Below are 14,828 nucleotides of genomic sequence, written 5' to 3'. Positions count from 1 at the left end.
CCTAGCCTCAAGCAGTACTCCTGCCTCATCCCCCCAAAGTGTTGGGATTATAGGCGTGAGCCACCACCCCCATCCCAGAATTTATGTTAATAACCCCCATGTAAGTAACTGTCCATTTGGGAGCTTTCTAATTCTTTGCTATTATAATTATTTTTATAATTAACTCTTGTACATAGTTCTCTTTACCTTTCTTATGAGTTCCTTAGAAAAGTCTCTAGAAGCAAATTACTGGTTAACTTTAATTTTGAAGTGGTTTAAAAGCATACATAAAAATAGCAGCTACTGGGTGTTAGCTTTAGCAGTAGACGGTAGCTTTAAAATTTATAATGTAAAATTCTTCCCATTTTTCAGGCATTCTGCCAATTTCAAGAAGATTATATTGTTCCTTTAATAACACTGAAGCACTGAACTTATACTCAGGTTAAATTAAATCATATGAGCCAACAGTAGTTAAAGGTTTTTAGAAAACTGTAGCAGTAGTATTCGTGATTTTCTCACCCTTTGCTTTTTTTTTTTTTTGAGTCAGGGTCTCACTCTGTTGCCCAGGCTGGAGTGCAGTACCATGATCTTAGCTAACCACAGCCTTGACCGCCTGGGCTCAGGCGATCCTTCTGTCTCAATCTACCAAGCAGCTGGCACCACAGGCATGCACCACCATGCCAGCTAATTTTTTGTAGAGACAAGGTCTCACTATGTTGCCCAGGCTGGTCTCGGACTCCAGGGCTCAAGCAGTCCCCTCACAGCAGCCTCCCAAAGTGCTGGGATTACAGGTATCAGCCACTGCACCCAGCCTGCTTTATTTTTAAATATTATTTAGCATGGTTAAGTATGATTTGCAAAAGTGAATAGCTATTCTGTGTACATTTTAAACTTATTTTGACTCAATCATAAAGAAGATTTTCCTCTAAAAAATGCTTTAGATGGGCCAGGCTCGGTGGCTCAGCCCGTAATCCTGCGCCTTGGGAGGCTGAGGTGAGTGGATTGCCTGAGCCCGCGGGTTCGTGACCCGCCTGGGCAACTTGGTGAGACCTCATCTCCACAATAAATCAAAAAAAATTAGCCGGGCGTGGTAGCGAGCGCCTGTAGTTTCAGCTACTTGGAAGGCTGAGGTGGAAGGATCGCCGGAGCCCAGCAGGTCGAGGCTGCGGTGGCTGGGAGCGGCCACTGCACTCCAGTCTGGGCGACAGAGTGAGACTCCAGCTCAAAAATAAATAAATAAATAAATAAATAAATAAATAAATAAATAATGCTTTAGATGATGGTAGGAAGTCTAGACCAGACCATAAAAATCCTATTACTAAAAGTACTATTTTCAAGTGTACCAAACTACAATGTAACATCATTCCTGTGGGAAAATATACTGTAAACTCTAATCTGGGCTTCAAGAACATACTTCCTTAGCTCTGTAAAGCTCCACATTACAGAGGGTGGGCCCAATGGTGAGGAGATGGTATGAAATAGTTAACCACTGGTAGCTTATCACCATGTTTTTAAGAGCACGCATCTGTCTACATTTTTATAATGGTGTGGTTTAGGTCATTCTTTCTTAGTACTTCGGATGTTTTGTTCTGAACTAGAAACAAAGAATAGTTACTATCTCATTATTTAAGCGGATGGAAGCAATGGTGGCTATTTTCACTCACTATGCCCAATCTGCAGACTATGTCTAAAAGTTTAGTACAATTTTTAATGTTACAGGTGAATTTATTCTGGTTAATTATCATATGTTCTCAATTTCAAATAAGTATGGCACAATTAACGTTCATTTAACATAAGCATAATATAACCTATGAGGTATCTCACATTTTATAATACTACAGAATCATTATACAGTATTGCTCAAAATAGAACATCAATTGACAAAACGTTAGAAAAGTCATATTCTGCTAGGCATCTATATATGCCACTTTCCTGACCTTCCCCTATTTAAATACAGTGTTCCTGTGAAGAGATGAATTATTTAATGTTATACTGGCACATGTAAAATACCTAAAATGGCTAACAATCATATCTAGCAGTAAATTTTATTTTTACCACGTGGACATCAGAAAGCTTCTTCCATTCTTTGTCATTCACTTTTTAGAAGTGTTACTTGAACTAGCTACACAAAAAAGCAATACTTTCGAAAGAACTTAATAATATTAACAATCTCAGAGAACGTAGTATATCTAATATTTAACCAGCTGTCTACTGATTATTAACTTATTGTATTGTTTTCATAGCAAGATAAATAGCATGATGTGTGATTATGATTTTTCTTAGCGATCACACAGGATTTAACATGTTCTCTTTTAATGATAAGCAAAGAAAATATTTACCCTCATTTCTGGTTCTATCCGTAAACAGTAAGGCTGATTCTGATACTGCTGAATTTCTCCAGTAATTTCAGCTACTTTCCTCCTCTTACTGAAATTGATTAAATCTTTCCCTTTCTTTTTTAAAAAATCATTATTCCCTTCTTCAGTCTTCAGAATATTTGTTAAATATATTCCTAGTAAAAAAAGTATTTAAAGAAAAGTTATTTTAAAATTGGTTATTTAATCAATTATTTGGGAAAACAATTGATCTAGTAAAGTTGAAAGACATCCTATGTTACTCAGCAATTCTATTACTAAAATGTTTTTAAGTCTCTAACACACAATCATTAATTTTCCATTAAGATTTTTTTTTAAGGAAAAGAATTAAAAATAATAAATAAAAGCTACTGGCCTGTATTAAAATAAAGGTTACTAATCTTACAAACAGCAAATTAAGCTTTTCTAAGCCCCAATTTCACAAAGTCTAAATTGTGTTAAATCTATTCTAACCAAATGTTTTAACATCTGATTACAAATATTTAATGCCAGTGATCTTAAGTGATTATTAATTGATAAATTAAATTTTAAGCCAATTCTGGTTAATAAGACTGTAGACTTATAAGTTAATTCTCTGTTTTCTCAGAGCTTGTAATTTAGATAGAAAAATAATTAATCCTCACTCGTGGACAATAAAAAGGTTTTTAGTCTTCTTTTCATGCACAATTACTGATTCATTTAAATTGGTGTTTCTTAACTGGGAGCAATTTTGTCTCCCAGGGATATTTGGGACTGTCATTTTGGTTATCACAACTCAGGGGTGCTACTGGCATGTAGTGAATAAAGGCCAGGATGTTGCTAAAGACCCTATAAAGCACATGACAGTCTGTCACAAGAAATAATTATTTGGCCCAAAATATTAATAGTGTTGACATTGAGAAACCTTGATTTAAATCATTCATTTTCAAAAGTATTTGAGAAAAGTTCACTTTATAAAACCCTGCTTAATACATGAAAATGTTTTAATTCTAAATTTAAAAATCATTTTAAAACCTTTGATAAATTAAACAGAAAATAAATACTGTAGATGTGACATAGATATAATAAAAATAATAGTATCTATTTCATGAGGGCCTACTATGTGCTAGACTTTGTGTTGGATAATACAGATAAAATATTGTTAGTTCTTAATTACAACAACCTTACAAGGTATTATCATAATCTTCATTTTGTAGACAAGGAAATAGAGTTATATTTATCAATCTAGACAGCTAACAAAATATATGAACTAAGATATAAAGACCATGTGCCTCTAAAGGTTAGCCCCTTTTGGTTATAACATGGTCACCCTCAAAATATATCCATATTTAGTAACTTACCAAAAAAAGGCACACAAGGTGGATTGATTGACTTAAGTTTTACTAAGTATTTTTTAAAGTGATCTTGACTTAATTCCACAGCTTCATCCAATATTCTCCGTTTTCTTTCCTGCAATGCCTTTAACATATATAAATTGAGTATAATTTTTAAACTATCCAATCATATTTTATGAATGCAAAGCTTTAAATTTTATACAATTTTGCAAATTATTTGCAAAACAAGTTTTTAAATTAGGAGATTAGCAGTATTTCTTTGTGTACTTGCCTGAAATGATTTCACCTCTATCTATAAATATAAGACCTAAAAGCTGGCTGGGTATAGTGTTTCACACCTGTCATCCCAGCACTTTGGGAGATGGAGGCAAGCAGATTGCCTGAGCCCAGTGGTTCAAGACCCGCCTGGGCAACTTGGCAAGACTTCGTCTTACCAATAAATCAAAAAATTAGCCAGGCGTGGTGGTGCAAGCTTGTGGTTTCAGCCTCTTGGAAGGCTGAGGCAGAAAGATCACCAGAACACAGCAGGTCAAGGCTGTAGTAGCTGTGAGGGCACACTGCACTCCAGCCTGGATGACAGTGAGACTTCGACTCAAAAACAAAAACAAAACAAAACAAAACAAAAAAACATAAAACTTTATTAACTGAGTAAGTAAACAGAGATAAATCATGCTCAGAGTTGAGAACTCAATACTGTAAAAATGTCAGTTCTTCACTGATTGATTGACGTATAGATCTAATGAAACTCCTATCAGAATCCCAATTGTTTAAAATCATGCTTAAATTGATTCTAAAATTCATGCAGGAGAACAAAGGGTCAAAGATAGGTAACTCCTGAACAAGAATAAGACTGGTCGCCTGTAGTTCCAGCTACTTGGAAGACTGAGGCGGAAGGATCGCCGGAGCTCAGCAGGTTGAGGCTGCGAGACTGCACTCCAGTCTGGGTGACAGAGTGAGACTCCAACTCAAAAAAAAGACTGGTAAGGAGTTGACCTACTTTTCTTTATCAAGAATTTGTGGTAATTTAGACATGTGGTATTGGCATAGGCATGATAAAATAGATCGAAGGAACAGAACAGAGACCAGAAATAGTACTACACATACAGACACTCAATTTATGACACATCTTATTAAATAAACTAATACTTGGTAATATTTGAATGAATTTAATATCTTGAATAATAAAAATTCACACAAGTCAATAAAATACAAACACCTAAATAGAAAAACATATGTATAAAAGTAGTTTTTCCTCCACTCCCCTCTAATCACAACCATTAGAAAAAAGGTCAGGTAAGAGAGGAGTACATATTTCCTCACACTATTCTCAATACTCATCTAATTCCACTTAGAGGTTTAGGTTTTGTTCCAGTGTTCCAGTAGTCGTTCCGAGATTTTTTTTCCCCGTAAAATATCACAAATATTCTTCCAAGATACATAGATCCCATTCACTTTTTTTTTCCTATAGCTGAACAAAATTCCATCCTATATAGGTATAAGACAATGTACTTAATCATTCTCCTACTGATGGATATGCAGATCGTTTCTAATTTTCTGCTACTACAACGAATGCTGCAGTAGTGTATCTCTGTGCATTTAACTTTATACTCTCGTGCTTTTATTTCTTTAGAATTCTGAGTTGAAGAGTACGTGTATTTTTAATTTTAACATATATTCTGAGATTGCTTTGCAGAAAGAATGCAAAAATTCACATTCCCAAGAGCAATACAGTTGAGTTTCTAATTTGTTATCCTTCACTGGGAAGAAGTCCTTCTAGGTTCAAAAGCAAAGGAAGAATTCATCAACGAAGAGACTGACATGCTCAACTAAATTAAAATGATAAAACTTCCACAAGCCAAAACACTATACTCTTTAAAATTAAAAGGCAGAAAAAATGAAGACACATAGAAATTGGAGAAAATATGGACAGTTTGACTACGTTTTAATACCATTGATATGTCAAAAATTCACATAAATCAATAAAATGTAGCTGGGTGTGGTGGCTTGTGCCTGCAGTCCCAGTTACCCAAGAGACTGAGGTGGGAAAACCGCTGGAGCCCAGGAGGTCAAGGCTTCCACGAGCAATGATCATGTCACTACACTCAAGCCTGGGTGACAGAATAAGACCTCATCTCTTAAGAAAAAAATAATCAATAAAATGCAAACATCCCCTCCCGCCAAAATAAGAGAAAATAAATTACAAAGAAGGACTAAAAATGACCAATAAGTACATCTTAAAATATTCAACCACACTAGCTATTCTTAAAAATACAATTTAAAAATGAGAACATTTTTTTGGCTCATGAAATCCGTAAACAAGTTTTAGCGTAGTACATAATATCCATGGGCATTTATCATATCTTGCTAGAAAACATCATGGCAAGTAAAAGTATCAAAAGTCTTAAAATGTGCAAATACTCTGACCTAGTATTTCAACTTCTAGAAATTTATTCTAGGGAAATAATAAAATTCCTACAAAGATATCTATATATGCATTTTCCATGATAAATTATCTATCATAGCAAAAAGTATTAGAAATAACTTAATTTTCCCACATTCAAGTGATGAAATAAAGTATGAGTTGTCCATGAGAGAGAAAACTATGAAGCCATCAAAAACCTTGTTTTTGAAGACAAACCAACAAAAAACTCAAGAAAATATGAGAAAAAGATGCAGGCCACACAAATCTATGAAAATATAACCTCAATTTTGCTATTAAAATATATACATATACATAAAATATATTTCTATAATTTCTATATCACTTGAGCTTTATATAATAAACACGAAACACATATTAGTTTATAACTTAAAAAATAAAATAGCAGGACACTGCCTGCTGCGCACCAGGACCGAAGTGCAGTGCAGAGAGCCCCTGGTCCCAGAACATGGGGTGTGGCCAGAAAGGCAGCTGCTTGCATGCTCGTGGGGAGCCTGGTGCTCAACCACTCACAGGCGAGTGGCTTCTGCTTGGGGGTTAGCATGTAGGCGCACAGCTGCCTCACTGAGACCTACTCAAAGTTAGCCCTTGACACAACGGTTTGAAAAATAAAATAAAATCAATGTAAGTTTTAGAAAGTGTTCCCTCCATGGTGTTCTATGGTTGACTATATATTAAGAAGCTATTTGTATATTTATATTTTAAATCCTTTGTAACTTATTTGAGACTATCAATATATCATTGAAAAAATTCACCTGGAACTTTGTTATATTTAGGTAAATATATTAAACAGAGGCACAAGGCTCATATTTCTTAATGAATCTTAAGCTTATATTGAAAATATATCAACATATAGTCAACATCAAGATATATTTTCTATGTATCAATAAACTTATATTTTAATATATACTGATATATTTTAATATATTTTCTAATATAAGCCTGGAACTCATATGTCATATTCATATATTAATATATTTTCTAATATCTTTATATCACCGTGTTTAAGAGGCAAAGATGAACTTGCCAAGGATTTATTAAAAAATATAGGTGGTAGAAGCAATCCCTTTTACATTAATCTTATCTTTTCCCAAAAGGTTGGAAAATTTAAGCTTAAAACTTACCTCAAAGGTATGGTCTAGTCTGTATACTGACACGGAATTTACTGCACTGACTATCTCCAATACACCATTGAAATTATTCAAATCTTGAAAAACTTGCAGAATTTCTATGATTCTACTTAGTACTGCTACACGTTCTTCACTATTTTCTGCTTCCACAATGCATCTAACAGCAACAAAAAAAAAATCATGACTTAGAAGTTTTTTCACCTCATTTACAGACAGAATTTTAGCTTAAATATGACTTAACGTTATGATTATTAAGAAGTATTGCTGGGCGTGGTGGCTCAAGTCTATAATCCCAGCACTTTGGGAGGCCAAGGTGAGGGGATTGCCTAAGCCCATGAGCTCAAGAATAGCCTGGGCAACTTGGCAAGATCTCATCTCTACAATAAATCAAAAAATTTGCCGGGTGTGGTAGAGGGCACCTGTAGTTCCAGCTACTTGGAAGGCTAAGGCGGAAAGATCGCCTGAGTCCAGCAGATTGACACTGGGGTGGCAGTGAGCAGCATACCACTGCACTCCAGCCTGGGTGACGGAGTGAGACTCCAACCCAAAATACAAAAACAAAAATCAAAACAAAGAAGTATTAAGACAGAGTAAATTAAAACTTACTTTTCAAACCAGAGGGTAAGATTTGTGGTATGGCGAATCATTTTCAATAAATTTGGAGAATTTATTTCTTTATCTTCTTTGGTCCACACACTCCCTACAAGTTCAGATGGCTGAACTTTCCTATGGGGAAAAAAAAAAAAAAATCAGTGCTACTTAACCTACAAAGGATCTATATCAAAATTATTTCAAGACTTCTTGAAACTTACTAATAAAAAGATAATTAACCCAAAAGATAAACAAGTAATGAATATGAACAAGTAATTCAGACAGAAATAGACCCAAATAGCCACAAACCTGAAAAAATACTTTATCTCTCACTCAGGGAAAAGATCATAAAAATGCAATGAAATCACATTTAACTCCTATTAGACTGAAGTCTAATAATACCAAATGGATAAAAATATTATAAAACAGGAACTCCCCAATATGGAAGTCACAAAAAAATTTTTTTTTGAGTCTGAGTCTCACTTTGTGGCCCAGGCTGGAGTGCAATGGCACATTCACAGCCACCGCAGCCTCGACTTGCTGAGCCCAGGTGATCCTTCCGCCTCAGCCTTCCAAGTAGCTGGAACCACAGGCGTGCACTACCATGCCCAGCTAATTAGGAAGTCAAAATTGATACAACCTCTCTGTAAAACAATTTGGCACTATCTCATAGTAATGAAGATATTCATACCAGATGACCCAGGAAGTCCACTCTTAGGCATACACCATAGATAAACTATTATGTAAAGTAATAAGAAAACATTTGCAAGAAAGTTTGGTGACACATTATTTTTCTAAGAGTGAAAAATCCCAAACACCCTAGAGATTCACCATCAAGAAACGGGACACATTGTGGGGTCTAATATAATGGGATACACAAGCAGTTAAAATAAGCTAACAAGAACTGTATTCACCAACTTGAGCAATGCTTAACTGAAAACATGTTTTAAGTAAAAAGAACTGCAGGATGGCACATGAGTACCTGCGGTCTTTTAATGAGCAAAGCGATCTAGGCACAGCGGTGTGCGCCGGCAATCCCAGCTACGTGGGAGCCTGAGTGGGGAGGGCTGCTTGCGACCAGGATTTTGAGACCAGATTGGACAACCAAGTGAGACATTATTTCTCTTTTCTGTTTTATTTTCTTTATTTTTCGAGTCGGAGTCTCACCGTGTGGCCCAGGCTGGAGTGCAGTGGCATGCTCGTGGCCACCGCAGCCTTGACCCGCTGCCTCAGCCTTCCAAGTAGCTGGAGCTACAGACATGAGCCACCACGCCCGGCTAATTTTTGGATTTATGGTAGCGATAAGGTCTTGCCCAGTTGCCCAGACTGGTCTCGAACCTATGGGCTCAGGCAATCTTCTCACCTCAGCCCCTCAAAGTGCTGGAATTATAGGCGTGAGCCACCACACCTGTGATACATTGTTTTTTTTAAAAATCTTTTAAAAACTGGGCATGGAAGCACACCTGCAATTCACGTTAACTTGGTAGGCTGACACAAGAGAACTGCTTGAACCTAGGAGTTAAGAGGCTACAGTGAGTTATGATTGTGCCACTTCCAACCTTCGGTGGCAAAGCAAGACCTTGCCTCTACTTTTAAAAAAAGGGCAAGACAATGCTATGTATTATTTATGAATAATAATAAACTTAAGTGCATACTTAAGTTATAAACATATAAAGGGGAGCAGTAAACACCAAACTCAGGGTAGTGGTTACTTCTTGGAAACAAGGGCAATGGCATAGGGGAAGGGTGGCTCACACGTGTAATCCCAGCACCCTGGGAAGCCAAGGAGGGAGGACTGCTTCAGGCTAGGAGTTCGAGACCAGCCTAGACAACAGAGTGAGACCCCTGTCTCTATTACATATGATATAAAAATTACTTAAAACAAAAAGACCAGGCATAGTGGCTCACACCTATAATCCCAGTACTTGGGAGCCCTAGGTGAGAGGATTGCTTGAGTAAAGGAGTTCGAGATCAGCCTAGGCAACATAGTGAGACCTCATCTCTACAAACAAATGAAAAAATTAGCCAGGTGTGGTGGTGCATACCTGTGTCCCAGTTACTTGGGAAGCTGAGGCAGAAGAATCACCTGAGCCCAGGGAGTCAAGGCTATGGTAAGCTGTGATCATGTCACTGCACTCCAGCCTGGGCGACAGAGTGACCCCTCTAAAAATAGGGAGAATTACCCAAAGGATTTCAATTTTATCTATAATGTTTGTTGTTAATGAGAACTCACTATATTTTTTTCTATATTTTTTGGAATGTCTGAAATATTTCACTAAAAATCAGACAGAAGAGCAAATTAAATCATTATATACAGTGAGTCAAGACTATATAATTTAAAAACTGACCAGTGGCATTGCCATCAATAGCCTATGAAGTTGGTTATCCATTAAAAATTTTTTTAAATCAGATTTGAGTATCAATGAGTGCTTGCTAACATTTAAGAAAACTGAAATAGGTAGGTTTTCTTAAGTGGCTCTATTATTTTATCAGAAATTTAGATCATAAACAGTGTCAATGTTTTATATATGCTACCTTTCTTCCATAATACACATCTCTTCACAAAGGTACTTTTCTACATCTTGAAAGTAGGTGTCCAAGAAGCTAATTGCTTTTTTTTCCTGATGTCCATTCATGGAACAGCTGCTCTGTGAGGAAAAACTTGATTCAACACTATTTGCTTTGCTACTCAAGTAAGAAATCCTTTCACTTCTACCTATCACAAATCCCACAACATAAACAAAATTACCTGAATTCCTAATTACTTAAAGTATAACATGACACTCTGAATCTCTGGCGGGTATGACAAAGGTTTGATTCTGAATGGCACAGTCAGTGCAAACCAGAGGCCAGTTCTAAAGAAGGTAAAGTTGATCTCTGGTGCCTTCTTATTTATTAGCACTGAAGTTTATATATTCTTGCTTTTCTCTGTGCAGTACCTATGAAACAAAATTGGCTGCTAACCAGGTTGGCTTCTTAAGAGTGCTTGTATTTTAAAAGAGGGCTCCTCCACTATTCGCAATACCTAAGATGTGGAATCAACCTAAAGGTCCAAAAACAGAAGAATGGATTTTTAAAATGCGGTATATTTACACAATGAAATACTATTCAGTCATAAAAAAAGAATGAACTCCTATCATCTGAGGCAGCATGGATGAGCCTGAAGAGCATTATGTGAGGCAAAAACTTTTGAGCTCGTGGAAGTAGAGAGGAGAACTGTGGGTATTAGACGCTGGGAAGGGTGGGGAGGAGGGGAAGACAGAGAGAGTTTGGTTAATGGGTGCAAATTACCACTAGATAGGAGGAATGAGTTCTGGTGTTCCATAGCACTGTAGGGTAAATGTGGTTCACTATAATTTGTTAAATATTTTCAAAAAGCTAGAAGAGAGGACTTTGAATGTTCACAACACAAAGAAACAATAACTGCTTGAGGTGATAGATATGCTAATTGCCCTGTTTTCATCATTATACATTTGTACACAGGTATCGAAATGTCATTCTGTATCCCATAAACATGCATAATTATTATGTGTCAGCTACAACACTCGGCTAATTTTTTGGTTTATTGTAGAGACGAGATCTCACCATGTTGCCCAGGCTGGTCTTGAACCTGCGGGCTCAGGCAGTCCTCTCACCTCGGCCTACCAGAGTGCTGGGATTATAGGCTTGAGCCACCGTGCCCGGCCTGGGGCTTATTTTTCAACAGGGAGCTGTTACTTGCTCTTCACAGGAGCCTGGGTTGTAAATGAAAGAAGCAAGCCAGTCTCAAGCAATATTGTTCTACTCACTTAGTGGCCAAGAGCCTCCCATTCCTACCCATTGCCTTGACTGGCTGGCCTCAAACTACGCTATCTGAGAAAGTATTAGTGGCAGGAGGGGGTGATGGACTTGAAGGGAATTGCTCTTCTACTGCCTTCGTCTTTCCCTGCCATTCCTCCTGTGAAGGACTCCAGTCAATAGAATAGGTCAAAATAGTGTTAAGGAGGTGTTTACGTGCAGGACAGACTGTAGTTAAAAACTATGCTGTGAGCTCTTCTCCAAGCCCACAAGAATAGATGAGGTATTTTTAAGCACTCATAAACATTTTACAAAATGTTTTGAAAATAGGTAGAGGAATGGTCAAGGTTTCTGAAAATAAAATAGAAAATTAAAGCTAATTGTCTACCTGTAGAGATCAGATTCCAAAAGTGTTAGCTGACGTGCAATTTCTATTGGATGAAGTGTCATGAGCTCAAAGGTTTCAAACTGTCCTGGTCTGCTGATATGCCATTCAATTGGTGGAGGTGGGCTTTCAAAGGTAATATTATGGCTTATTCCATTTGCCTGAGCCTGCTTCTTCCTCTTGATGATCTTAGCAATTGATTCTACCCACTTCTTCATAGCTTTCCCTGGAAAAAAAATACATAAACAAAAATGCCTTTTCCTTCACAGACATAACTGCAAATCTTCATAAAATCTTTAACTTCTACCCAGCCCCCAAAATGATCGACTCATAGCCAATTTTTGTTTCATCTAAACCCATGCATGCCTTCCCTTCACTGCCTAGGTTATTCTGAAACAAATCTAAGACATCCTATCATTTCATTCATATTTAAATATGTCTCTAAAAGACTCTTTAAAAGAATAATCACAATACCATTATCGCATAAAAACCCAACAACTTAATATACTTTTATCTTCAAATATTTTGTTAGTGCTCACATTTCTGATTGCTTCATAAATGTTTTCTTATAGTCTGTTTGAAAAAGAATCTGGGCCAGGCACACTGGCTCAAGCCTATATAATCCCAGCACTTTGGGAGCCAAGGTGAGAGGACTGTCTGAGACCAGGAGTTTGAGACCAGCCTAAGCAACATGGTGAGACTTCGTCTCTACAATAAAAATCAAAAAATTAGCCAGGCATGTTGGCTCACTCCTGTAATTCCAGCTACTTGGAAGGGTAAAATGGAAGGATCTCCTGAGCCCAGCAGGTTGAGACTATGGTGGCCGTGAGTGTGCCACCGCACTCCACCCAGGGCAACAGGGTGAGACTCCAACTCAAAAAAAAAAGAAAGAAAGAAAGAAAGAAAGAAAGAAAGAAAGAAAGAAAGAAAGAAAGAAGGAAAGAAGGAAAGAAGGAAAGAAGGAAAGAAGGAAAGAAGGAAAGAAGGAAAGAAGGAAAGAAGGAAAGAAAGAAAGAAAGAGAGAGAGAGAGAGAGAAAGAAAGAAAGAAAGAAAGAAAGAAAGAAAGAAAGAAAGAGAATCTGAACAAAATCCACACACTGCATTTAGTCAATGTGTCTCCAGTCTCCTTTAACTCTATCAGTTACCCCTTTATTGCACACTTCTGGTTGCAATTTTTTGAAAAACTATCATTTGCCATGCCATGTTTCTCTGTCTCCAATATTTTCTGTAAACCAGACACAAGAGACTTTGTCTCTATTTGGCACAAACATTTGCCAAGGATACTTCTAACAGGAAGCACATATTCTCCAGTTATCTTTCTGTGATGTCAGACATCCAGAATAATGTAATAATTCCACAGATTTATTATTTTACGAGGAACTGAGGAATGCTTATATTCTCCCACTCCTTCTTCACTTATTCGTTGAAATACTTCTATAGGCCGGACTTAGTGCTTAGCCTATAATTCCAGCACTTTGGGAGGCCGAGGCAAGTGGACTGCCTGAGCCCGTGGGTTCAAAACCAGCCCAGACAAACTGGCGAGACCTCGTCTCCACAATAAAATAAAATAAAATAAGTAGCTGGGCGTGGTTGCACACATCTGTAGTTCCGGCTACTCAAAAGGCTGAGACGGAAGGATCGCCAGAGCACAGCAGGGCAAGGCTGCAGTGGCTGGGAGCATGGCACTGCACTCCAGCCTGGGCAACAGAGTGAGACTCCAACTCTAAAACAAATAAAAAAAAGAAATACTTCTATAAAAATAAGCTTTCACTTGTGAACTAGTTGGTTACTCTGAGTATAACTGGCATAGAAAAGGATTTTAGACATATAACCATTAATCTGGTTTATTCTAATATATGTGTGTATTTTAGAAGGTTCTGTGATTATGTATAATCTAGTATTCTCATTAAGAGTATAATTTTAGGCTGAGCTCGGTAGCTCAGCCTATAATCCCAGCACTTTGGGAGGCCAAGACGAGTGGATTACCTGAGCCCGCGGGTTCGAGACCAGCCTGGGCAACTTGGAGAGACCTCGTCTCTACAATAAATAAATTTTTAAAAAATAGCCGGGCGTGGTGGCACACGCCTGTAGTTTTGGTTACTTGGAAGGCTGAGAAGGAAGGATGGCCAGAGCCCAGCTGGTTGATGCTGGGGTGGCCCTGAGATTGCCCCTGCACTCCAGCCTGGGTGATAGAGTGAGACTCCAACTCAAAAAAAAGAAAAAGGAATATAATTTTAAAAATTAGTTTAGTACTATGAACAATTTTAAAGCACACATGATAAAAATCTCAAAGTAGAAACAGAGGAATCATATTCTCAATTTTAAATTAAATTCCTCTTAAAAAAACAGAAAACACATGAAATAAGTAAGCTTGTTATGGCATTCTTAATGCCTTATAATGTCAGATAACACATAAATGTTCTTAATTCAATAATATACATTTGATTACACACATTTGTTTAAATGTTCATGGCCTAGAGTTTCATTTCAGGGGCTGTGATTCTGAAACTTCAAACAGAAAATTTCCATTTTTCTGTTGTCAAAATACACCAAAAACTTTTCCGGAAAAAGTAAATATCCTTAAAAAAAAAAAAAAGAAAAAGAAAAAGACAAAAAAAAGTTCTTAATTATCCAAAATTAAAGAACAAGGTTGAAGAGAATAAGTTGAAGAAATGGCAAACTTGAGATAAAATTAAATAGCTTAATTTATTAAACAGGACTTTTGACTTCTTTAAAATAAATATTCTCTAGCCAGGTTCGGTGGCTCAGCCTGTAATCCCAGCACTTTGGGAGGCTGAGGTGAGTGAATTGCCTGAGCCCGCGGATTCGAGACCCGC

The 14,828-nt window shown here is 37.1% G+C and overlaps 1 protein-coding gene across 5 annotated transcripts in view; it reads right to left on the bottom strand.

Moving 5' to 3' along the window:
- Positions 1-14,828, bottom strand: part of SOS2 (SOS Ras/Rho guanine nucleotide exchange factor 2) — an 89,753-nt gene that overhangs the window by 24,297 nt on the left and 50,628 nt on the right. For 3 of the 5 annotated variants that reach the window (XR_002481309.1, XM_021706877.1, XM_008073824.2), the window contains 5 exons: positions 11,994-12,216; positions 7,844-7,963; positions 7,232-7,394; positions 3,674-3,791; positions 2,319-2,491 (listed from right to left, as the gene is read on the bottom strand). Coding sequence is in view for 4 of the 5 variants with exons in the window: in XM_021706877.1 (XP_021562552.1) it covers positions 2,319-2,491; positions 3,674-3,791; positions 7,232-7,394; positions 7,844-7,963; positions 11,994-12,216 (797 nt within the window). In the remaining variant the exon portion in view is untranslated. The remainder of the gene's footprint in view (positions 1-2,318; positions 2,492-3,673; positions 3,792-7,231; positions 7,395-7,843; positions 7,964-11,993; positions 12,217-14,828) is intronic. The other 2 variants (XM_008073825.2, XM_008073826.2) reach the window with 2 other exon arrangements.

Source organism: Carlito syrichta, unplaced genomic scaffold (genome assembly GCF_000164805.1).
Source record: "Carlito syrichta isolate Samal-C Ts95f unplaced genomic scaffold, Tarsius_syrichta-2.0.1 Scaffold316190, whole genome shotgun sequence".
NCBI classification, from domain to species: Eukaryota; Metazoa; Chordata; class Mammalia; order Primates; family Tarsiidae; genus Carlito; species Carlito syrichta.
This window is presented reverse-complemented; position numbering and strand designations above follow the sequence as displayed.